General features: G+C 40.8%; 1 protein-coding gene across 3 annotated transcripts in view; it reads left to right on the forward strand.

Annotated features, from left to right (window-relative positions):
* Nucleotides 1–24,989, forward strand: part of col18a1a (collagen type XVIII alpha 1 chain a) — a 146,688-nt gene that overhangs the window by 65,130 nt on the left and 56,569 nt on the right. Inside the window, exons 1-2 of one of the 3 annotated variants that reach the window (XM_051709108.1) lie at nt 10,421–10,655; nt 21,460–21,998. In XM_051709108.1, coding sequence (XP_051565068.1) covers nt 10,481–10,655; nt 21,460–21,998 — 714 coding nt within the window. In that variant the 5' untranslated portion in view covers nt 10,421–10,480. Of the gene's footprint in view, nt 1–10,420; nt 10,656–10,773; nt 11,595–21,459; nt 21,999–24,989 lie in introns of those variants that run through there. The other 2 variants (XM_051709107.1, XM_051709109.1) reach the window with 2 other exon arrangements.

The raw sequence follows: 24,989 nt of genomic DNA on the forward strand, positions 1-24,989 counted from the left end.
AACACGACTGGGAGTCAAGAGCGCACATCTTCACCTCAAGGGAGGGGAAAGGCGCTATGCACAAGCGGTACACCCGGCCAGTTGTCCCGGAACTTACCTGCTCGTGCCTGCCAATACACGGGACGAGACCGGCTCAACCCGGAGATTGTAGAACCTCGCAAATGTGTTGGGTGTTGCCCAGCCCGCTGCTCTGCAGATGTCTGCCAAAGAGGCGCCACTGGCCAGGGCCCAGGAGGCCGCCACACTCCTGGTGGAGTGGGCTCGTAACCCCGCAGGGGGTGGCACGTCCTGAGCCTGATATGCCATTGTGATGGCGTCGATGACCCAGTGGGCGATCCTCTGTTTGGAGACAGCACTTCCTTTCCGCTGTTCACCAAAGCAAACAAAGAGCTGCTTGGAGCATCTAAGGCTCTGTGTGCGATCCAAATAGATGCGTAAAGCTTGCACCGGACACAGCAATGCCAAGGCTGGGTCTGCCTCCTCCTGGGGCAGCACTTGCAGGTTCACCACCTGATCCCTAAAAGGAGTCATGTGAACCTTGGGCACATAGCCCGGTCGGGGTCTCAGGATGACGTGAGAGTAACCCGGACCAAAATCCAGGCACGATTCGCTGACAGAGAACGCCTGCAGGTCCCCTACCCTTTTGATGGAAGTAAGCGCAGTCAGGAGGGCAGTCTTCAAAGAGAGTGCCTTAAGCTTAGCTGACTCCAAGGGCTCAAAGGGAGCTCCCTGTAGACCCCAAAGGATTACAGAGAGGTCCCATGAGGGGACGATGCACGGTCTGGAGGGATTCAACCTCCTAGCACCTCTCAGGAACCTGATGATCAAGTCGTGCTTCCCCAAATACTTACCATCTACTGCATCTTGATGCGCCGAAATAGCGGCTACATACACCTGCAGGGTGGAGGGGGACAGCCGCCCCTCCAGCCTCTCCTGCAGGAAGGAAAGCACTGATCCGACTGCACATCTCTGGGGGTCTTCGTGTCGGGAAGAACACCACTTAGCAAACAGACGCCATTTCAAGGCATACAGGCACCTCGTAGAGGGATCCCTAGCCTGAGTGATCGTGTCTATCACCGCAGGTGGTAGGCCACTTAGGTCTTCCACGTCCTGTCCAGGGGCCAGACATGGAGATTCCAGAGGTCTGGTCGCTGGTGCCAGATGGTGCCCCATCTCTGAGAAAGAAGGTCCTTCCTCAGGGGAGTGTGAGATCCCAGAACCACGTCTGGGTGAGCCAGTAGGGTGCTACTAGGATGACCTGCTCCTCGTCCTCCCTGACCTTGCACAGGGTCTGTGCAAGTAGGCTCACTGGGGGAAACACGTATTTGCATAGTCTAGGGGGCCAGCTATGTGCCAGCGCATCTATACTGAGGGGTGCCTCGGTCAGGGCGTACCAAAGTGGGCAGTGGGAGGATTCCTGGGAAGCAAACAGGTCTACCTGTGCTCGACCGAATCGACTCCAAATCAGCTGGACCACCTGAGGGTGGAGTCTCCACTCTCCCCTGAGGGTAACCTGACGTGACAGCACGTCCACTGCAGTGTTGAGGTCACCCGGGATGTGAGTGGCTCGTAGTGACTTGAAGCGCTGCTGACTCCAGAGGACGGCGGGTGAGTTGTGACATGCAATGGGAGTGTAGACCGCCTTGGTGGTTGATGTATGGTACCGATGCTTTGTTGTCCGTCCGGACCAACACGTGCTTGCCCTGGATCAGCGGCCGAAATCTCCGCAGGGTGAGCAGTACTGCCAACAACTCTAGGCAGTTGATGTGCCAACGCAGCCGCGGGCCAGTCGAGGAGCTGGCGGCTGTGTGCCTGTTACATATGGTGCCCCAGCCTGTCTTGGAGGCATCTGTTGTAACCACGACATGCCTGGAGACCTGCTCTAGGGGAACCCCTGCCCGTAGAAATGCAAGGTCGGTCCAAGGGCTGAAGAGGCGGCAACAGATCGCCGTGATGGCCACACGATGTGTCCTGCAGTGCCATGCCCATCTCGGGACTCGAGTCTGAAGCCAGTGCTGAAGCGGTCTCATATGCATCAACCCGAGCGTTGTGGCCACCGCTGAGGATGCCATATGCCCCAGGAGCCTTTGAAAATTTTCAGTGGAACCACTGCTCTCCATCTGATTGCCTTCAGACAGTTCAGCACCGACTGTGCGTGCTCGTTTGTGAGGCACGCTGTCATCAAGACTGAGTCCAACTCCAGATCGATAAAAAGAGATGCTCTGAACCGGGGAGAGCTTGCTCTTTTCCCAGTTGACCCCAAGCCCCAGTCGGCTGAGGTGCCGGAGCACGAGGTCCCTGTGTGCGCAGAGCAACTCTCTCGAGTGAGCTAGGATTAGCCAGTCATCAAGATATTTGAGGATACAGATGCCCACTTCCCTTAGCGGTGCAAGGGCAGCCTCTGTGACCTTTGTGAAGACGCGAGGGGACAGGGACAGACTGAAGGGGAGGACCTTGTACTGGAATGCCTTGCCTTCTAAGGTGCCCTCTGTGTCGAGGTAAGACCGAGACTTGAAAGTACCAATCTTGATGCCGGACGCATGCTAGAATGCGTTTTAGCGTCAGCATCTTGAACGGGAGTCTGTGCAAAGCCCGGTTCAGTACTCACAGGTCCAGGATTGGTCGCAACCCACTGCTACGATGAAGTAAGGGCTTTGGAACCCTTTCGGAGGGACAAGCTCTATCACGCCCTTGCGCAGAAGGGTAGCAATCTCTGCACGCAAGGTAGCGGCGTTCTTGCCCTTCACCGAGGTGAAGCGGATGCCGCTGAACCTGGGCGGGCACCTGGCGAACTGAATCGCATAGTGGAGTCAGACGGTCCGGGTCAGCCACCGCGACGGGTTGGAAAGCGCGAGCCACGTGTCCAAACTCCGGGCGAGGGGGACCAAGGGAATGATCACTTCGGACGTACCGTTGGGTGGGGCCTCGCGGCGGGACGGAGCTCGAGGTGCCACGTTGAGGGGATTCGAGCCCCATTGCCGTGCTGAGTCCAGGAACATCGAAGCACTTACCTGGCTCCTGCCGCCCACCATAAGATTGGCCGAGGAGGGGGGAGGAGGAGTCTCGTCCCCATAGTCCACAGGACCCAATCCTGTGTGGGCGTGTTTGTGCCGCAGCTGGGCGTACAGGGGTGGGGGGACCACTGCTGGGGCGCCATACCTGCAAAGATGGGACGGTGGTCGTGACGACGGCCGTGCACACCGAACATGTGACCCAGGGAACAAGAAAACCGCTCTTTTGTTGAATTTTTGGGTACCGCAGTCTCTTGGGCATGCGGTGAAAATAAATGAAAACAAAACAAAAGATTCTCCTCCCGGCCCTCCACCAGGGGATGGAGTGGTCTGCTCACCAGCTCCGGAGATGCGGGTCTCCTTGCCCCTGGGTTGACCCTCTCAGGGGCGCTTCAAAGCCTTCCTCGGGTTCTTGGCGGCCGGCCGTGAGACGGGTGGCGTCTGCTTCCTGTGCTGGGCTCCATGCTGGGGCTGGGCCACGGGGGCGGGCTGCGGCGGAGCCGGTGTTGTAGTTGCAGGAGGACGCCCTTGGCGACAAGCAGACAGGGTGCGGGGTCTTGAGCCGCGTCAGGGCAGGATGTGCTGTATGGCCTCCATCTGCTGCTTCACCGCAGAGAACTGCTGGGCAAAGTCCTCGACGGTGTCGCCAAATAGGCCAACCTGGGAGATGGGGGCGTCAAGGAACCGTGCCTTGTCAGCCTCGTGCAAATCAACCAAGTTGAGCCAAAGGTGGCGCTCCTGGACCACCAGGGTGGACATCGCCTGCCCGAGAGACCGTGGTATGACCTTCGTCACCCGGAGAGCGAGGTTGGTCACCGAGCGCAGTTCCTGCATCAGTCACGGGTCAGAACTACCCTCGTGCAGTTCTTTTAGTGCCTTGGCTTGCTGTACTTGCAGGAGAGCCATGGCATGCAGGGTGGAGGCAGCTTGTCCAGCGGCACCGTAGGCACTAGCCATCATTGACGACATAAACCTACAGTTTCGGGTGCCCACGCCAGGTGGCGGCGCTCTGCGGACACAGGTGCACCGCGAGCGCCTTATCCACCTGGGGGATCAACGAATACCCCCTGGCCGCTCCGCCATAGAGGGTAGCGAGAGCGGGGGAGCTGAAAGACCGTGACCGGGCAGTAAAAGGTGCCTCCCACAATCTTGTCAGCTCCTCATGCACTTCCGGGAAGAAAGGAATGGGGGCGGGGCATGGCCGTGGAACCAATCCCCGAGCCCAGGAACCAATCGTCGAGCTGTGAGGGTTCAGGGGAGCGGAGGGTTCCACTCTAGCCTGATGCTCGCGGCCGCCCGGGAAAGCTTGTCTGTCATTTTCGCATTGGCCTGGGACTGGGCGACCACTCCCGAAGGAGGAAGCCCAGTCGAAGCCTCTGCATCCGACTGGACGAGCCCGCTCTCTGATGCTGCGCTCGATAACTCATCTTCTTCCCGATGTCTCTGCGTGGGCAGTGCCCAGACACGAAAGACAGCGATCGTGGCCGTCAGAAGCAGAGAGATATCGACCGCAACCAGGAATAACACACAGATGGAAAGGCATCTTTAGAAAGACGTTCCGTGTGTGCCACATTTTTAGAAAGAAAATATACTCTTTTTTTAGAATATACTCTTTTTGTTGTTTCTGCCGAAGTGTCCAGGGGCGTTCTCTGCACTCCATGGGTGCAGAGGGGGAGAAGCCATTGAAATGCGCTGTAGAATCCAGCAGATGAGGTGAATGAACTTCTTGGATGAATTCAGCTTCAATGAATAGAACTGCTCGGCTCCGAAGAGAAAATCTGAATGAGTGGTTGCATACCAGCTCCTTTTATACCCGTATGTCCGGGGGAGTGGCATGCAAATTCCACTCGCCAATTTTCATTGGCCTTTTTTCAAAAAGCAGAGGTGTTTGGGACTCCCAAGAGTGACCCCTAGTGTCACTACATCGACACAACGTCGAGTGAGTGACAGATGGGGAACTTTGCTCAAATTCACAAGAATCCTTTTAATTATTTTACAGAGTTTTCCAAGGTTCATTTAAACCTATTTGGACTACTCTAAATGACAGATGAGCTCAGTAGACAATACAGCATATAATATTAAATATTCATGATAAATTTGCAATGACAATAAACACTCACTGAGCACTTTATTAGGAACACTTTTACACCTACTTATTCATGTGATTATCTAATCAGAGTCAACAGAGAATGGCCAGACTGGTTGGAGCTAACAGAAAGACTATGTTATCTCAAATAATCACTCTGTACAATTGTAGTGTGCAGATTAGCATCTCAGAATGCACAACATATCGAATCTTGATGCGGATGGGCTACAATAGCAGAAGACCACGTCGGGCACTTTATTTGGGCCATAGTGTTCATAATAAAGTGCTCAGTGAGTGTATAATGATTTTAAATAAATTTGATATAAAATTATATTCAATAAAAAAATGAATAAACATTGTGAATATCACAGTAATAGTGATGCACTTTTTTTTGTATTAAATTTAATTAGACAAGTTTAGATTCTTCCTTGTCTTGTCTGGAATTTTACACATACTAAAATATTTAGTAAAAATATATGTATGCACATATTCTGTTTTATTACTTTGTAGTGGTATATTGGTGCATATGCATGATAATGAATATAAAGTATACATTTTTCTTGTGCTCATTTATTGTAAAACACAAAACACATCCCTTGATTATTTTTATTAACTAGATTTTTTACTGTATTTGTAGTTCTTGCATGAAACTTACATTATGTATTATATTAAAAATAAATATGATATACTGTATATGTAATTTTTTCAAAGGCTAAAAATAAATATGGAGATCTTTATTTTTTGTTACAATATATCGGCCAGCCCTACTACAGAATAATATAAAAAAAATGCCAGATGGGGAGAATGTTTTTTTTTTAAACAATCCTTTCATTCAAACATACACAAAGACATTAAATGTATCATTTCTCATCGGTGAGAGACAGGCAATTATTTCCTCACAGGAGTTAGCAGAAGTGTGTGACTGAAAGCATGCTGGTGTGGGTGTTGTTTTTGGCCACGCGTCCTTTCTGGTAGCACATCCCAAATATCCTGAGAGCCTCAAACTCCTCTGACTCAAATTTCGACAACTCTTTGTGTGTTTACTAACGTGATTAATAACCGCTTTGATAGCAAACATTACTCAAATCTTTCGCCTGAGGCTTTTCCAAATTATTACAGTCCCTTGGCACTTCCGGATATCTCAGTAAGGTCTTTAAGAAATGATGCACTCCCTAAAGAAGACACAAGCACTTGATTTAAAGGGATAGTTCACCCAAAAATAAAGACTTTCTTTCTTCTTTGGAATACAAAAGGAGATGTTAGGCAGAATGCTATCCTGAGTCACCATTCACTTTCATTGTATGGAAAAAAGATGCATTGAAAATAAATTCTGCCTAATGTCGCCTTTTATGTTTTTAGAATGGAACAACATGAGGGTCAGTAAATGATGACAGAACTTTAATGTTTGGGTGAACTATTTCTTTAAGTAACAGAAATCAGTACAAGCTGCCTTTTTTTTTCACTATTCATGTTAAATCTAATCCTGATGAGTGCACAGCTTTCATCCACCAAACAATCTTTTTGGCAGATTGCAGAGAACACGTTGGCCCTAAATGTGTGCCAAGGAAAGGACTGAGAGGTTAGAGATTCCATTTGTGCTTTTTTTTTTTTTTTTTTTAAGAAAATGAGGGACGAGTCTAAATTATTAAAAAAAAAATTGTAATCAACATTATGCCACAAATGCTGTCGAATGAGCTTAACTTGTATTGGACCTGGAATATTCCTTGAAAGAAAAGGAGGGACAAATCTAAATAGATATACTAGAGAAAGCTCTAATGGAGCATTTTGCAGATAGAAATGCGTAAGGTTCTTTTTTGATGGTGTGGAAATACCTGGGTCAGTTTGAAATAGAGCGGAAACACAGCAAATTGGATGTCTGAAAACACAGCCTACCTATCTTAGATTCTCATTGGTCAGCAGATGTCTAGGACAGAGTGTGTTGCAGCGAAAGTTAAAACTGACGGAGTGTCACTTTCACAAACCCTTGCGTTTTTCTCCTACATTCTTGTGATGCCACATTCCCATTGAAATTGCAGCCTGAACTCTAGTCTAGAGACAGAAACCGTATTCAGTCTTGCTCAGCTTGTCATGTTGTCTGGTTGTTTTCAGAGAACTGAACCCCTCGAATTGTCGCTGTCCTTACTCTCAGTCATGATAAAAACACTTGTGCTTTGCGTATCACTCTCTCTGTGACCCTGTACTATCTTGGGGAGGTGTAAAGTAAGGGGTTTTGTCATGTTTGATGATAAAGCTGAAGTTGTCCTACTATTGAGACATGGTCCCCACTGTCAGGCAGCACAAGACAAGACTTCTTTAAGAAATACCAAGAGGGGCAGAATATCCAGTGATTAGAGTTGTAACAGTTTTTCTTGCTGTATAGATTAAAAATCTTCCTGATGCAACTGCAAGAATTATTTGTGTTGGTCAATAATCAATTTAAAATGGAAAGATTTGAAGAAATCACAATTTGTTAAAGTAGCTTGTGATATTTAAAATATATACAACCTTAAATACAGTATGGACATTAAAAGGTTTCATGGTTGCAGCTACTGATTGGAATGTTTTAATTGCATAAACTTTGTTTATTGTTTTTCTAAAACAGTGCCATTTCACTGGTAACATTTGTTTATTAGAATACAGAATACATTTAAATTCATAGTTCATATTGCTTCTCTCTTGTCTTGTTTTTGTATTCCACTCTTTGTTGTACAGAATTTATAGCCTATATGCCATAAGCAGATAGTCTATATGCTTTCCTTATAGTTACTCTTAGTGAAGTAAACAGTTTGTAGTAGTTTGTTGTTCTTCATGGCTAAGATACATTAGGGCAAGTGTTTTGAGTCTTTAATAAGAGTCCTTTAAATGCATTTAAAAAAAAAGTTATTGAATCGAATCACTGTTTAGTGTTTCAAATCAAACTGAATCATTCCGAATAAAAAAAAATCTTGAATCAAATTCAGAACTAGTAAATTGTAACTCAGATCAATTCAATGTCGATTTTTAGAAAAATATCTCAGCTCTGCAGGTTCATACAATGCAAGTGAATGGTGGCCAGAACTTTGAAGGTTTTTTTTTTTACTATAAATATCTACTTTAACATTCACTTTCACATTCTTCTTCTTTTGTTTTGACAATTTGCATTCTTTGCGCATATCACCTCCTACTGAGCAGAGAGGTGAAATTATAGTAAAAAAGAACTTAAATATTGGTCGGTTTCTCACCCACTTATTTTATGCTGCCTTTATATGCTCTTTGGACCTTCACAATTCTGGCCACCATTCACTTGCATTGTATTGACCAACAGAGCTGAAATATTCTTATAAAAAACTTTGTGTTCTACAGAAGAAAGAAAGTCATACACATCTGGGATGGCATGAGGGTGAGTAAATGATGAGAGAATTTCCATTTTTGGGTGAACTATCCCTTTAAAGATTCAGACCACTACCATTGTTGTACTGTATGTTTGTATCTTTGTGAGTTTTCTCAGTTGAATTATACATTCCTCATAGAGAAGAGTCATTTACCATGTTTAAGGTCTCTGTCACCAGCTCTCATAGGCTTGTCTTTGCCAGTCTGAACAAGAGCAAAAGCTCTGGATTACTCTGTAACTGTTCCCTGCATGAAGCACAGAACAAGAGGTGGGCTCAGTTAAAACTAATTGTGAGGTAGAGCCAGAGAACAAGATTTATATTGACTGGATGGGGGTGGTTTCAGCCAGTGTGCTGAGGGTGAGCATGTTTAGAAACCTTGTTCTAGTTGGAGTTAGCTACTGTTTGAACTTCATTTAAGTATTTATGAAATTATTTATGATATCTCTGTCTTTTACAAGAGGATATGAAAGTTTGTACCATAAGCAAAAGTTGCAGAATTGTTTGTAGCCAAGTGGAAAACATGTCAATTTTCAGAAGATGGAGAGAATGGAGGGAAAGGAGTGATCACACACTGCAAAGTATACCTCAGAAAAGTAGAAAGTCTTAAACTGCAATGTGACTTCATTTTCATTGTGTATTTTACCCTGAAGGCTCTTAAATAAGGAAGCTGTATAAATAGGTTGCAAAAAGTACATGGTTTGGTTGTGACACGAGTCATTAGCTTAAGAATAATAATAACGGTGCTTGCAAGGCAGCACTGTTTTGATATTCATTAAACAGTGTGGTTATTATTTGTTCTAACCCTTAACCTTAAGTATTAAACTTCAATCACCCCACTTAACAGACAGACTCCATTCAAACTGTTTTTTAGATAATTCCAACATTAGGTGGTCTATGCTATCCAGCCCGATCTCATGACCTCATCTCATGCAGATGTAAGCGAAAGTTCCACGTGTCAGACGTTGTGTACATGCTTATTAATTTTATCCCCTAACCCAAACCCCATATCTAAACCAAACCATACAGTAGGGTCTGTAAGGATGATTTGAAGTGCAAAGTGTATGTTTTGTATATCGGAAGAATTAACTATCGCATTTTATAAAGAGACGAGTGAGAGAAACCTGATTGGCTGTTGCAACAGGGTTTTGGTTTTTGTAAACTTTTTTTATTAAAGAAATTTAAGATTAAAGGTTGAAAATGTACTTTTGATTTACTTTGAGAGAACTTTAGGCATTTAAAGTGTAACCAGCTGTGATGACGCCATATTTGCATACTGAATTCCGATTCTATCTGTTTTTATATTGAATTGTAATTGATCTTTTCTTTCTTCTGTTTAACCATATAGCCACCTTTACACTGCAGAGATGGTGTCACGTAATATGTTGACTCTCATACACAGCCGAAAGAAAACAAGATGCATGTTAAGTGTCCAAAGCCTAAAATGTAAGCTTACCTAAAAAGTTTACACTATTTTTTTCCTGCTTTCCAAGTAGTGATATTTCAATCAAGAAATCAAAATCTAGTATTCTTGATTAGAATTACATTTCTGCTTTTTAAAGATGTTTTGGCTATTTACACAGTTGTTTCTGTGTCACAGGGGAACAGAATGTGGAATTTCTGTGCCCCTATAAAGGCTATAAAAGTAAGTTGAAACAACTCTAAATTCCATCAGTGAGGGCATTTAGAAGCACCAGCATACACAAAAGGATGCCTTGCAGGCATTTTCGGTAAGAAAATCTATCATCAGACACTCTTTCAGTACAGAGACAAAGGAGAGATGCAGGAACCCTACGGGGGAGGAAAGGTCCTGAGCTCAGCCAATAATGAGCGAGCCCCCTGCTCTAAATATTTTACTCCTCCTCTAAACTTTTCTCCCCGGCTTGTGGGCTCATTGTGGCGACTCTGCGGTGAGCCAGGGAAAAGTCTGTCTCTGTTGTGGTGTGGATTACTGGTGAGGGCATGACAGCTACAAGATCTTCCATGAATTGTTGAATTGACTGGAATTAAACGGGATGTCCAAGCTCAGGCTGTGCCTCTTTTCACTGTTGTGCCTAAGGATACAGCACTCTCATGGCTGGTTCTGGTTTGATGACTCCAAACAAAATTGGAAGGGCACGCAAACACCAGCCTACCTGACTACCGTAAGGCCCACATCACAACCGAGGACAGAACCAGCCAGAACAGCAGGTACAAGAGCTTCTGTAACTGGGGTCTCTAAAAAGGGTGAAAAGTTTGGTAGATATGTGGGAAATGGAGATCATTTTGAATGGTCAGAAGGGGAGGGTGAATCAGAGTTCATATCAAGGACTGCATTGGAGGGTGGCTCTGGATTATTGTCCAGAGCAGAGTCAGAATCTAGAAAGGGGTCAGTGTCTGAATATGCTTCTGGATCAGGATCTGGATCTTCTCAATTTGAAAGCCAGGATGGCTATGTTATGTCAACCAACCTGTCAGGTATATTTGGGGAAAATGCAAGTGTTCATGCAGGAAATCTCAAACTGGACACTAATTCTAGCAAAGTGAACCAGGTGGATGATCACAACACAGCTGATTGGACGGTCACCAGCTTTGGTGGTGAAAGCATTGATGTTTCTTTTAAAAATGTCAGCAGTTACAGTAATATAAATGGGCATAATTCTACCGAGCATGACAATTCTGATAACATGACACAGTATTACCTTGAATACTCTGTCTCAGATAATGTACTAACCTCTGAAAGTGAGCAGTTTGTCATAGATAGCATTTCAACAGTCCCGGAATCCCCGCGCTGCTTGCCGATTGATTCTGATTTGCCGTTTTGCACCAGAATGGGAGTGGAGAGTTTTATGGTGCCCAATTTTCTAAATCAAAGCAGCGTGGAGGAAGTTCAAGCGGTCTTGACCGAGTGGGTGTGGCTCTTGCGGTCAAGCTGCCACCATAGTTTGGAATGGTTTTTCTGCCTGCTCTTGACACCTCAGTGCGGCCCTCCTGGATTGCCGCCCCTACTGCCCTGTCGCTATTCCTGTGAGGTCCTCCGTGACAGCTGCTGGATGCTGCTGGATGAGGGTCGCCTCCCTGTGGAGTGCCACTCTCTGCCTGAAGATGAGCATGATGGGTATCAGTGCTTGTCAGTTAGTAACCAGAAAGGTAAAGGCCGGTTAGAATGCCATGTCTTAAAGGGACAGCTCACCCAAAAATCACTTATTCACCCTCATGCTGTCTAAAACCTGTATGACTTTCTTCTGAGGAACACAAGATGAGATGTTAGGCAGAATGGCATCCTCAGTCACCATTCGCTTTCATTGTAGAGAAAAAATAAAATATGCAATGAAAGCGAATGGTGACTGAGACTTACATACTGCCTAGCATCATCTTTTGTGTTCCATGGAAAAAATGAAGTCATATGGGTTTGGAACAACATGAAGAAAAGTAAATAATGACAGAATAAAATTTTTTGGGTGAACTATCCCTTTTCCATTTTCAACCAGTACCACCTATTTGTCTGTTTGTCATTCACAAGGGGTTTTTGTTTGTCTACAAGTGTTGTGTGGTCCTGAACAGTTGTAAGCAATCAAAGGTGTCTGTGTGTGGGAGGGGAGTTATGTTATAACGCATTCACTTTGCATGCTTGTCAAAACTGCATGGAAACAAAGGATGATGCATGGCACTACTACAGTAAATTTAGTCTTTGCATGTTTATGTGAATGTATTTTCTAGTGCATGGGACTTTCAGGTTTCCCATTGTCATGTAAAACATGGAAATATCAGGCCTGGAAAAGTCTGGAAATTAATTGTATTTTTTGAAGTAAATATATCTTTTCTAGTTCTGCTCAAATTGAAAAAAATTTCATCTGCTTGAAATTGCTTTTGTAATTGCAATTTCTATTAAATTATTTTTTAAAATCATTATCCAGTAATCACCAAGAAAAACTCAATGAAATTCATTGGTCAAAAGGTGTGGGGACTCTGAAGTCATGAAGCCCAGCACACATCCAGTATCAGTTGTACACTTCATGGCCTAATCCGTCAAGTACATCTAATTTTGCTATAAATGGGGATCTGCTGAAGATCATATTGTTCAAGGTAGCTAAACTTTTTTTTTTTACCAAAATGACCCTAGTTCAACCAAAAATGAAACATTTATTCACCCTTGTGTTGTTCCAAACCCGTATGACTTTCTATCTTCCGTGGAACAGTCACCATTCACTATCATCTTTTTTTCCATTAAATGAAAGTGAATGGTGAATGAGGCTGGCATTCTGCATAAAATTTTTGTTTTTGTTCCATGAAATAAAGAAACTTAAATGGGGTTGGAACAACATGAGTTTGAGTAAATGATGACAGAATTTTCATCTTTGAGTGAACTGTTTCTTTAATGAGTGTGATGTAAGATTTAGGAATGTGCCCGGGTGGTCGACTAATCGACTAGTCATGTAACAACTGACTAGTCGATTAGTAGGGTCGACTACTAACATAAATATTTTTAGTGGTGGAGTCTTTATCAGTAGACACAATTCTTAAATTAATTGAGAGACGCAACTATATCCCTCTAACAGGTGTCTGATCAGGGTCAGTTGAACATAATGTAGCCTAATTATACGTTATTATCTTAACATAGACTAGTCGACTATAGTTGTTCAAACAACCGACCGAATTAGTCAATTATGAAAATTGGTAGTTTTGCACATACCTAGTAAGATTTAAACTGAGACCCCTCCCTGTAGTAAAAATTGCATGGTTATTGCACAGATAATCATAGTTTTATAGATGTGGTTAGACTGTGGTTAGATACATGAAAGATAGTCTTAACAATTTAACCATAAAAATACCCCACATTCTTTTTTCTCCTACAATCTGAGAAATGCTATTTGTCAAGTATAGGTAAATACACCTCAGCACATGAACTTTCTCTAACGTACACTGTTTTTAATCTGAGTATGTAGTCAGTTGTCAAACTGTTAACCTATACATAAATCAACAATGAGTAGACAGTAAGCCGGATATATTGCATTCCTCCACACATACATACAGCACAGTACATGCATGCATGTAAAAGCAGTGGAAACCCCCTTTAGCTCTCATTTAAAAATTAACATCAGTGAATTTAAAACAGAATCAATGCTGGTATTGTGCGTGTTGCAGGGGCATGAGCTATATTGTTTGCGACTTAATTTGGTTTTTATAAAATAAATATGTGGCCAGAAGAGTCTGCTGTTCTTCACCTGGAACTAACAGCATTTTTAAACCTTAAATGAAACATGAAACATATTGAATATATGGTTAGGAGGCACTTACTTTGATCTTGGCTTGTTTTTGACGTTAAATACTGTTCATGTGATTTTCCCTAAATCTTGACTTGGTTTGTTCTTTACTCTTTAGTACAGATACATGTTCACTGTCTTAGTGACTTGAGGATAAAACCATCTGTCTTCTAAAAAGTACAGTATGTCTTTGTGTTGAGACATGGTAAATTCAGCTTTCAGGTTGCACATTTGGCAGGAGTGACTTAAAACAGAATTGCAAGTCCATATGTTCTGCCTGAATTTATGATTGCACTCCTCTGCCAAGTAAATCCTGAGAGCATACTGTTGGTATTTGTGTGGTTTTATGATAAACATCTAGAAACAGAGTTTCAGAAAAAGCTGTCATGTGAAACAAGTGAGCATATATAAATATATAATAAGCAAATAGAGACATGATGAATTGGTTTAGTGGTTTTACATCATTTAAAATGATAGTAAATATTTTAAGCTTTTTTAGAGGTCTTAACATTGACTGTATTGTTAGTATACTGTCATTCAAAGCTGTGTTTGCTGTGACAAATTCCCTTAATCTTAAAAGAGTGTCTTTTTAAAGATGCTAACTTTCAGACAGTTTGTTCTATTAACAGCTTAAGAGGACATCATGTTTTAATAGCCTGTCTGAAGGAGTTCCAATGTGTGCTGGACACTTGTTTGATGCTTTTTCTTCACTATCTGGTCCAACTAAACCATATAAAAAAATTTAAAAAAGTAATATAGAAATTTTCTTTTTTTTGTTCATAAATTCATAGGCTTAACTTATTTTTTGTCTGCAAAAATAATTTCAGTCCTTTAGATTAAAAAACAAAATATTTTTAAGATCATTAGAAACATTTCATTCAAGTGTGTCCAAACCAAGACCAAAAAATAAAATAAAATAATAATAATAATAATAAAATAAAATAAAAATATGTGTTTGCATGTGCGTTATGTTTACATAATCTTAGTATTATTCTCAATTAGAATCATCTTAAATAACGGAAACATCTCAATTAAATTATATAAAATTAAATTAAGTCAGCGTTTTGACATTCAATGCTGGCTGAAGGCCACAGATAAGATCACACCATTATTAATGTTCTTTATAATGCAAGCAGCATGTCAGAAACAAATATTTCTCTTTGGCTGTAAAGCTTCCTTGATGACCTATTTATGATAGTATACAGGAAGCACATGTAATATTCATGATTTTAGTAATGGTAATTACAGGGTAATTATATGGTAATGACATGTTAGCTACATGTGAACATTTTTAAATTTGTTTAAACAGAGGCTAAAAATGAATTCCAGGTGTGCTTGTTATGTTTGAAAGTGAAAGTGACTGAATATGCTTTTGTCAGGGGGTTTATACTGTTAATTATATCAATGTTTAGCCATTATTAGTTTTTGTGAGGCTGTGGGGCCATGTAGAATGGACAAGCTAATGTATAACAGACTGTCTAGTCTTCCTTTAACTAAAATTGTTTGGTTTAATTGTTAATTAGCCTGTTATTGTAAGCCATTCCTCTTGCTTTCCTCATCAGAATGTTACACACGCACACACACACACACACACACACACACACACACACACACACACACAAACACACACATGTTGGTATATGTGGTTTACGAGGACTCTCCATAGACAATGATTTTTATACTGTATGAACTATAGATTCTATCCCCTAACCCCACCCCTAAACCTAACCCTCACAAAAAACTTTCTGCATTTTTACATTTTCGATAAAACATCGTTTAGTATGTTTTTTTAAGCGATTTGAATTATGGGAACACTAGAAATGTCCTCATAAACCACATATATAGCATAATACCCTTGTAATTACCAGTTTGTAACCTAAAAAAATTTCCTGGTAAACCACATAAACCTGCCCACACACACACACACACACACACACACACACACACACACACACACACACACACACACATGTACATTTGCACAGCTATATAAATTGGGACATACCATAGACTTCCATTGTTTTCATATAAAGCTAACTATAATTACTATAAGCTAACTCTAAACCTTACCCTTGCAGAAAACATTTTGTATTATTAGACATTTAAAAATAATTATTTGAATATATATATATGTATTGTTTTTTTTTGTTTGTTTTGTTTTGTTTGTTTGTTTTTTAAATGAGGACATCCCAAAATGTCCACAAAGGGAGGTTTTGTTCGATTTTGCTCACTTTTGGATGCAAATTTGTCCCCAAATTATAGCTAAGTAAGTACACACACACACACACACACACACAGTTTCTTTTTTTGCAGTGCCCCATGTCCTCTTCTAGAAGGTGGATTGTTCTGAAAGCTTTCTTCAAATATTGTCATATAATGGGTTTATGTAGTGTCTGGTCTCTGGTGAAGCTTGTAAATGGAGCTATTAGATTGGGGAAAATGGCTTCATTGGAAAAATGGGATTTCCCACTGTGTAAGGAGACCTACATGAACTTTAACAATGGCGCCTCTAACTTTCAGTAGACAGTGTGCTCAATTCATTCTGCAATGGATCAACTGAGAGGGCAATTCGTGCAATGTGATTGCCAAGATGACTCAACTGTCAACAGCAAAATGCAATAGTGAACATCTTGCAGAGATGCTTTTGGTGCCATCACATTGCCTCCACAGTGTGCATAAAGTTAAATGTGTTAGCTGGGGTAATGAGTAATTTACATATATACAGTACAGTATATCAAATATTCAAAATATATTTGTGATGAATCATGGAGTTATAAAATTAAGCAAAGTTGTGAATATCACGATTTTAATACACTTTTTATTAGGTCAATATGTTTCTTAAAGTTTGATATTTGACTAATTTCACAATCCCTCCTTGTGTCTCAACTCATGACTTGTGACTTGTAATTAACATACATTTTTTGAGCCAGTTGCTGTGCAGGTTTCCAACTGGATGGAAATATCTTTGAATGTATCATGGCCAAAACTTTAATGTGCTTTAGTGTCCCATAAATGGTACTACTACGCAAATGTTTAATACAGCAGGCCTATTTGGTTTAATGAGGTCATGTCTTTATTGCTGAAGTTTGAGTAAGTATAGACCCACCCATTTACACCCTTGCATGTGGTCACGACCTTTCAAGCTTTGAAGCGCAAGATTGATGAATGACGTTTGTGATTTAGACTGTCAGGATTAAGGGGGCACTCAGTAAGGGGCTATTAAAGCTTCTGGATAATCTGACTGCAGCATCCATCTTGTGTAAAGTGCTTGAATAGAAATGGCATTCTAAGACAACCACAAATGAAAATACATGGGCTTGTTGTTAAAAATGTCTTCACTGCTTCATTAATAATTCAATTTGCAAAGTTAATTTTTGCAATGTTAAAATACTTTCCCTTACTTTACTTTCCCAGTTTAATATGGATTGACAATGATAAGTAAGCCATTGGTAGGTTGATTTCCCCGAAAAGTGTAAACACTGTGACTCAGTGGTGCCATCAAAACATTACTCATTTGTCTGACTTTCCTAATCACACTGAAATAGCAACATTGGTTCAATCAGTGGCGTGAGTTTAGGTTGAGAATGTCTGTTTGTCAACCAATGGGAGATGGGGGAATCTTCAGGAAACCTGTTTGAAAACAGTCATTATCTTTGCAGTTCTATTTAGCGGTGCAAAATTTACACTCTTCAGGCAAAGCAAGATCACAGCCATGTCTACCTTTTTCCCAGATTCAGTTTTTTTTTTTTTATCATAATGTCACTGCAAAATCCTTGCTAAGTATAATTAAAAGGGTTTACTGTCATTGGTTGACTAATTTAATATTTCACACTTGTTATGAGGGCATTTATAAATTAGATATGCCCTCTATGATCTCTTTGTCAGTATGTAAACTTTGCCTCTTTATTAAAATGTCTTGATCAGCAAGAAGAATGCAACATTTTTTAAAGTATCACAGCATTTGTCAGGAGCCCCAAGGCCATGTTTTGATGGGTGACTTTGAATGGGCAAAGGGCCTGAACATGTTTTCCTGCAATTGTTTCTTATATTCCCACAGAAAAGCCCCTGAAACAGTGCCTGAAGACAAAAGAATTTAATCAACTTATATGAAAACAAAAAATACACTTTATCATATATGCTGCTGATTAGTCTGCATTTATTATGTTTAAACTGATTGCAGAAGGTTTTACATGAAAATCTGTGTTTTCAGTAATAAAATCAACCCAGAAAGATTATAAAACCTGCACATTATTTTTTAGAGTGCCCTTCATTTTTGGTTCGACCATCCTATTTAGTTATAAAAAGGTCAACGAAACTATCATAATATAAATAGATAAATAGGCATTGTAATTAAAGTGCTAATTTTTAACCCTAAGATGATATCTCTTTAAGATCTTCACCAGGTTGCAGTGTGTTCGTAAAACACTGACCACATGCTAATGTCAAGGGTGGCTTGTTTGGTGAACGTGTAGATGTTAAAGGTCATCCGCAGTGTGTGGCATGGAAAGAAGATCATAGACATACCTCAGCAGACATGAAAAATTCGTTCAAAAGAATAATTCACGCATTTTGTTATAATTCAACATTTTGTCATAATTTACTCACACAATCATTTACAGTTGTTCCAACATTCCTTTAACTCAGCAGACATGTGAAACTAGTTTCTTAATGTCTTATTCTGAATTAGATCAACTCATTGACAGAACAGCAAAAATATCTACTTTCAGTAAATGTTCTGCATTGTATGTCTACACTGTGACCATTATATTGAAGTTAAGATGACCAAGACCATCTGAGGACAATGTAAGAAGGATGTTATGATACTACAATTACTTAGATACTAAATTAATTAATTACAACGTCTGGCTTTGGTGTATTGAGCACAGTATGGTGAACTATTTTACCAGAAAGGCAATGTGCATTGTACTCTCATCCTATAATTGTGCTATTGATTCTGCCTTCCTCAGCATTACCTAGCCTTGGTCAGGTTAGAATCAGGACCAGAGTTTGATGTTGCTGTCCAAGTTTAAGAACAATTCAGTTGCAGAATTTTTAAAGTCTCTATGATGGTTATTAGTGTCAAATATCTGGGTTTTTGTTTTCATGAACAAGACCAGACACAGTGCCTCTGGGACTTCTCTAAGTCTCTTTCTATCCTGAGACACATCTGGATTCTGCAGTTACAATTTATTGCCTGCTGTCAGAAAAGTAACAGTCTGGGTTCCCTAAAGTGAGTTCCCCAAGCCTGACATGTCTTGGAGAACTCCTTCAGCCATTCGGGATGGTGGTTTAACTTGTCTGCTGTTTAGGCAACAGCACCTGAAGTTTGTGGGAATGCAAGATGAGTTCAAAAAAGCTCCTCCTCTAAGCTTGTCATTATCCTGTCACAAGCTTTACTCTTGTGAGTAGTGAAATTTTAAACAGTGGTTCTCCTGTGTCGAGTTAAACCAACCTCAAAGTATATGTGCAGAAACTAAACATTACCCACAAGAAATGTTGAACTATATCCATTTGTAAGGTGTGTTTTCTTTTTCTAATCCTTTCATGTGCAACAAAGACCATAGGGATTTTGTATTGACACATAACAAAAGCACCATCTGAGGAATTTGATGAATATGGAAGCCCCTCAAGGACTTTGATCCTTGTTTGATAAATAAGACCATGTGGTCATGAGCGACACTGAATTGTCTTTTTGGGGCCGAGTCATGGTTCAAAACATTTTCCAACATGAAAGCAACTTGATAGCTGACATCAGCCTTAACCTTTCTGCAAACGTTTACAAAAAAAAAAAAAAAAGAAAAAAAGATCTTCCATGTAATAGAGATAGAAGGATGTTTTGGTAAGATAAACACACTTTCCTTTGTTTTCTCTATGTGTAAAGCAAGAAACACCCAGAAAAGTTGCTATGTATGTGTAGGCAGAAAGGGACCTAGGGTGTCCAGCTGTAACCTCACACCTTTACTTCCTCTTCATGACATGTCAGCACATGGGGCCTGTGATATTTCCATGTCTAGTTTATCTCCACCAACTTGCTTAATATTGCCAACAACTGATATAAGTCTGTGCTGAGTGACATTTGCATTAATTTGAAGGTTTCCAGCCTCATCAGATCACCCAGCAGTGTGATGTGATTTATACTGTATAAACTCATGTACACATCTGCAAATAAATTGCCCCCTGAAATAAGACCAAGCAATAAGGAATTTCTGTTTAATCTGCCTTTCTGAACCTAATTTTAAAATTTAATTTATTTAATACTTTAGAAGTGTGCTGTATGCTAATAACAGGCATGTTGTCAGTCTGTCTGAGTTGGCATGGAATTCCCCTCTCTCTGATCAAAACGAGTTTAATATCCTCCCAAGTGAAGTCTAAATAACTTTTTTTAGACTTTCTTTCCCAGGGGCCTTATTTGCGGAGGTCTTCTAAAATGCACAAAAAGAAAGTCACCAGAGGTCACTTTCTATTAAGAATATACTAACCAATGAATGTGCATTCTTATTAAATTCTTATTAACTCAAAAGTGTTATTATTGGGGCATGGTATCGCTCAGTACCTCACGATACAATAAACATATGTCATGATACATATATCATGATTCAATACATTGCAATGCATCACAATATTATAATTTTATTGTGATTTTAACTGCAGTAAATGCACAAAAGAGACTCTGAGAGAACGTGAAACTGCATGAGAGAGACTGAGCATGTCCATAAGAGAAAGAGTGTATAAAAAATATAAAAGATATAAAATATAAAATAATACCAATGCAAGAATACAAAGTATCGATACAATATTGTGAGGTAAAAAATGACAATACACTCACTGAGTACTTTATGAGTAACACTATGGTCCTAATAAAGTGCCCGACATGGTCTTCTGCTGTTGTAGCCCATCCGACTCAAGGTTCAAATTGATGTGCATTCTGAGATGCTATTCTGCTCACTACAATTGTGCAGAGGGGTTATCTGAGTTACCATAGCCTTTCTGTCAGCTCGAACCAGTCTGGCCATTCTCTGTTGACCTTTCACATCAACAAGGCATTTCTGTCCACAGAACTGACGCTCACTGGATGTTTTTTGTTTTTGGCACCATTCTGAGTAAACCCTATAGACTGTTGTGCATGAAAATCCTAGGAAATCAACAGTTACAGAAATACTCAAACAAGCCCGCTGGCACCAACAATCATGCCACGGTCAAAATTACTTTTTTCCCCATTCTGATGGTTGATGTGAACAATAACTGAAACTCCTGTCCCGTATCTGCATGATTTTATGCATTTCACTGCTGCCACACGATTGGCTGATTAGATAATCACATGAATAAGTAGATGTACAGGTGTTCCTAATAAAGTATTCAGTGAGTATATGTTGATAAATGATTGTATCGGCACAGTCCTAGTTATTATCTGGTCAGGATATAAAAATGCCCCTCTTTTTGTCTCCAAACATCTCAAAGTTACATGAAATTGCCTCTCCAGTGGATCAACTTATAAATAATTATATAGCCTAAAATAATACTTTACACCTTTCCCTTAAAGAGTTTATATCAGGACTTAATCCAGGACTCACCACCTGGTTTTCCACCACAGCTGACAATGTTGAGCACTTAATCTAGATGATGTCTTTGAGCACATTAATAAAGTGCTTTGTAACCTGGTTCCAGCCTGCTGCCTATTCCCACTTGCCACTTTCTGTTTATATTTTGTCCTCTGTAAAGTCCATTAACATTTTCTTCCTTTCTATCCACAGAAGAGAGTGGAGTATCACTGTTGCAATTAATTGGTGATCCTCCACCTGATGGCATCACAAAAGACTATGGCTCCGACAGCCCTGGCTATGTTTTTGGCCCAAACTCCAATGTGGGCAAGTCCGCTGCAGCTCACCTGCCCAACCCATTCTTCCGTGACTTTTCCCTCATCTTCAACTTAAAACCAACGTCTACCAAGCCTGGCGTCATCTTCTCTATAACAGACCCGTCTAAGAATATCATGTATGTGGGTGTGAAGCTGTCTGCTGTTGTGAATGGCAAACAGGACATCATCTTCTACTACACCGAGCCAGACTCACAGAGCTCATACGAGGCCACCAGATTCACAGTGCCTTCCATGCTGAACACCTGGACACGGTTTTCTATCAGTGTTCGAAATGAGCAGGTGGCCCTTTACTTCAAGTGTGACTCTGACCCTCAAGCCGTCAACTTTGAGCGGTCTCCAGATGATATGGATCTGGACGCTATGGCTGGAGTGTTTGTTGGTCATGCCGGTGGAGCGGACAGTGATAAGTTTCTGGTATGTATGACCTCCTCTGTGGTTCTGATGTCTCTATGAAAAAAAGTCAAATCCCTCTGCTTAAAATACCAGCCTAGACCAGCGTGAGTTTCCATGCTGGTCCAGACAGGTTTACACTGGTCAGTACTGATTTTGTCCAGTCTTTCTCAGACCAACATGTCCATGTTGTGTACTAGCCAAACATACTTGGTGATGCTGGTCAAAAATCATCTGTCATGTGAAGCTGGTTGACTAGGATGTTTTGCTAGTTAAACAAGTTAAGACACCAGCACACCAGCATCCGAAACACATACTGTATACATATTTGTGACCATCTACTGTATGTTGGTCTTTTTAACAGGGAAAGTCTAGGTGGGCCTGAAAATGAAAGTAACAGCTAATGCAGTTATGTGAAATGGAAATCACTGTGGTTGACTGACTCTTGCATGGTTTGATTGCTCAAATTGGCTTGTTTCGAAATACAACATACATTCTGTAGTCATAAAACAGTCCACCCATCTTTCCTTGTTGGAGTACTTAATTGCTTTAAGGAACCACAGGGGAGCAATTAGCTCCTGCTTGTTTGTGTAGTAAAGTCCTGCAACTCACCCCACAGCTTGATCTCAGATCAGCGAGAAATGGTGGACTGCTGCCCTGTTTCTTACTCCAAAAACCAATCAGATGAGACCTAAGAGCAGACACTAGCTAAGGAGGACTAAAACACATTTTCTAATTAATTAATGAACATGGAAGCTGTCAAATGATTTTGGTATGGTATGATGAACTTGCCTTACTGAGAGACATAGAGAGAGGTTATTTGTGACTGTTGGGGGTTTGCTTCATAGATAATAGTGGTCTGAAATTAAGAGTGAACTTTAGTATGTTTAGAAACAGTTTGAGAGAAATGCTAATGGCACAGAAATTGCACACTTCGCCTTTAAAAACTGAATCCATTCACTATCAAGACTAACTTATACAATGGAAGAAGGTTTTTTCTCGCACCAGAGATGAACACAGCCTGCGTTATACTACTCATGGTGTGATTTTTAAATGAGTCCGTTGAGGAAAATAAATAAAAAAAGAACATCACATTCAAACCACTTCTACCATTAGTTTTAACTAGGGCTGTCGATTTAAGGCGTTAATTGAGTGCGATTAATAATATCAAGAATAACGAGTTTAAAACATTAACGCAATTAATCATGTCCCTGGACAGCAATATGGAATATTCCAACCATCGGAGCAATTCAAGATTCAAGTACAACCTGTTTTCAGCAGGGGGCAGTAAGCAAAACTTTAGCTGTAAAGGCAACGCTCAGCTGTACAGAGAAAAAACCAAACTCAGCTTAGGATAGCACAAGTTGAGAATGCGTTCTTGTGTTCAAGCACAGCTGGACTGAGTGCAATTCCAAATGTGGGAATCTCGAGATATGTTTTTCAGACTACATTTAACTTGACACAGCGACCTAAAAATGTTGTGTTTATGAAGCGACGCAACCAAAGTGAGACACTTCAGTGCCTGATGTCGGTGTACATTGGCACATCCTTAGAAAAGCACTTGTATGTATTTACTTAATGTATTTTAAAGTATATTATATTTATAATTATTTAAATAAAACTGTTTATAATGATTTAATCATATATTGAATTAATGTTATGTGAGGGACTTTCTCAGCAAATGCTTATATATGCGATTAAATGTGATTAATTCGATTAATTAATTGGCATATCATGTAATTAATTCAATTAAGAATTTTAATTGATTGACAGCCCTAGTTTTAACCAATCATCAATGCTCTTTAGATAGCCGAGTTATGTCTAAGAAGCAGAAATATCAACAAATGAACACCTTTGTCAATCATCATTAATTTTAGGCTAACTAAACAAAGCTGTTTGCCCAGTAAGTATAAACTAGCCTTTACACGCTCCAGAATCAGAAGTCACATTTATTGGCCAAAAAGTTATGCTTAAAAGGAATTTTACTTGGTGGTTTACTCTAAAAGCCACAGTAATATGTCATATAAAGTGCTCATGAAATAAAATTTCACAAAATATAGTTAAGGCCAGTATAATGAACTGTATATTTCACTGTGTGTATTTTACAATACACAGAACATATAAAGTAGGTGCAATAAACAATATGCTTACAATACAAAAATACAATGTACCTACATAAATTGCACATACAGGATATGGAATTGTGTAGGTGAAGATTGCAATTGTAGTGAGCAGAATAAACACAATAGATAGAATCCAGCAGCAAATTAAAAGTGCTCTCGGTATTTTTTTCCTCATTAAAAAAAGTTTTACTCCCAAAGAAATGAATAGTGATTTTGAAACATATGTAAAAAGTCATGATTACCCACATGAGAATACTACTTGCTTAAGGGGGTCGCACATCGGATGCATCTGGTGGACGACATGGCATATTCTAAAATTCGAAACAGTAGTTTTCTATGAATGTACACACACCGCCGCTGCCGCACGGTGTCTGTCGGCGGCGCCCACCTATGACTCCAGAAGCTGCTCAATTTTCTGCCGTACCACGGAGCGCAACTCGCATACAGTATTTTCCATTCCATTAATCGACCCAAATCATTATCAGTGGACATAGGTGATTTACTCTATTCTTGTTCATTCTTGAAGAAGGGAAAAACCACATCAACGTGCCCTGTGTTTGATACCTGTGCCATGTCCTAGCCGCGACGCGATGCGGTGTGGCACTTCTCGTCCGGTGTGCGACCGCCTTTAGTCTCAGTCACCGCCCTGTTATTGAACACTTTCACTCATGAATTAAATTAATAATAACTGACTGCAAATAGTGATTTTCTACAATGGCACCATTAACTTATAACTATCACATTTGAATTAAGCTGCATCCATGCCCCTACATGCCAGTGTAAGTCCAAAATGACATAAACAAAAATTACAGAGTGCACCACTAATTAAGAATAAGTGTGAAAGTAAGTGAATAGATGTAACAAATGCAATGCACTACACAATACATGAATA

Source organism: Myxocyprinus asiaticus, chromosome 10 (assembly GCF_019703515.2).
Source record: "Myxocyprinus asiaticus isolate MX2 ecotype Aquarium Trade chromosome 10, UBuf_Myxa_2, whole genome shotgun sequence".
Lineage (NCBI taxonomy): Eukaryota > Metazoa > Chordata > Actinopteri > Cypriniformes > Catostomidae > Myxocyprinus > Myxocyprinus asiaticus.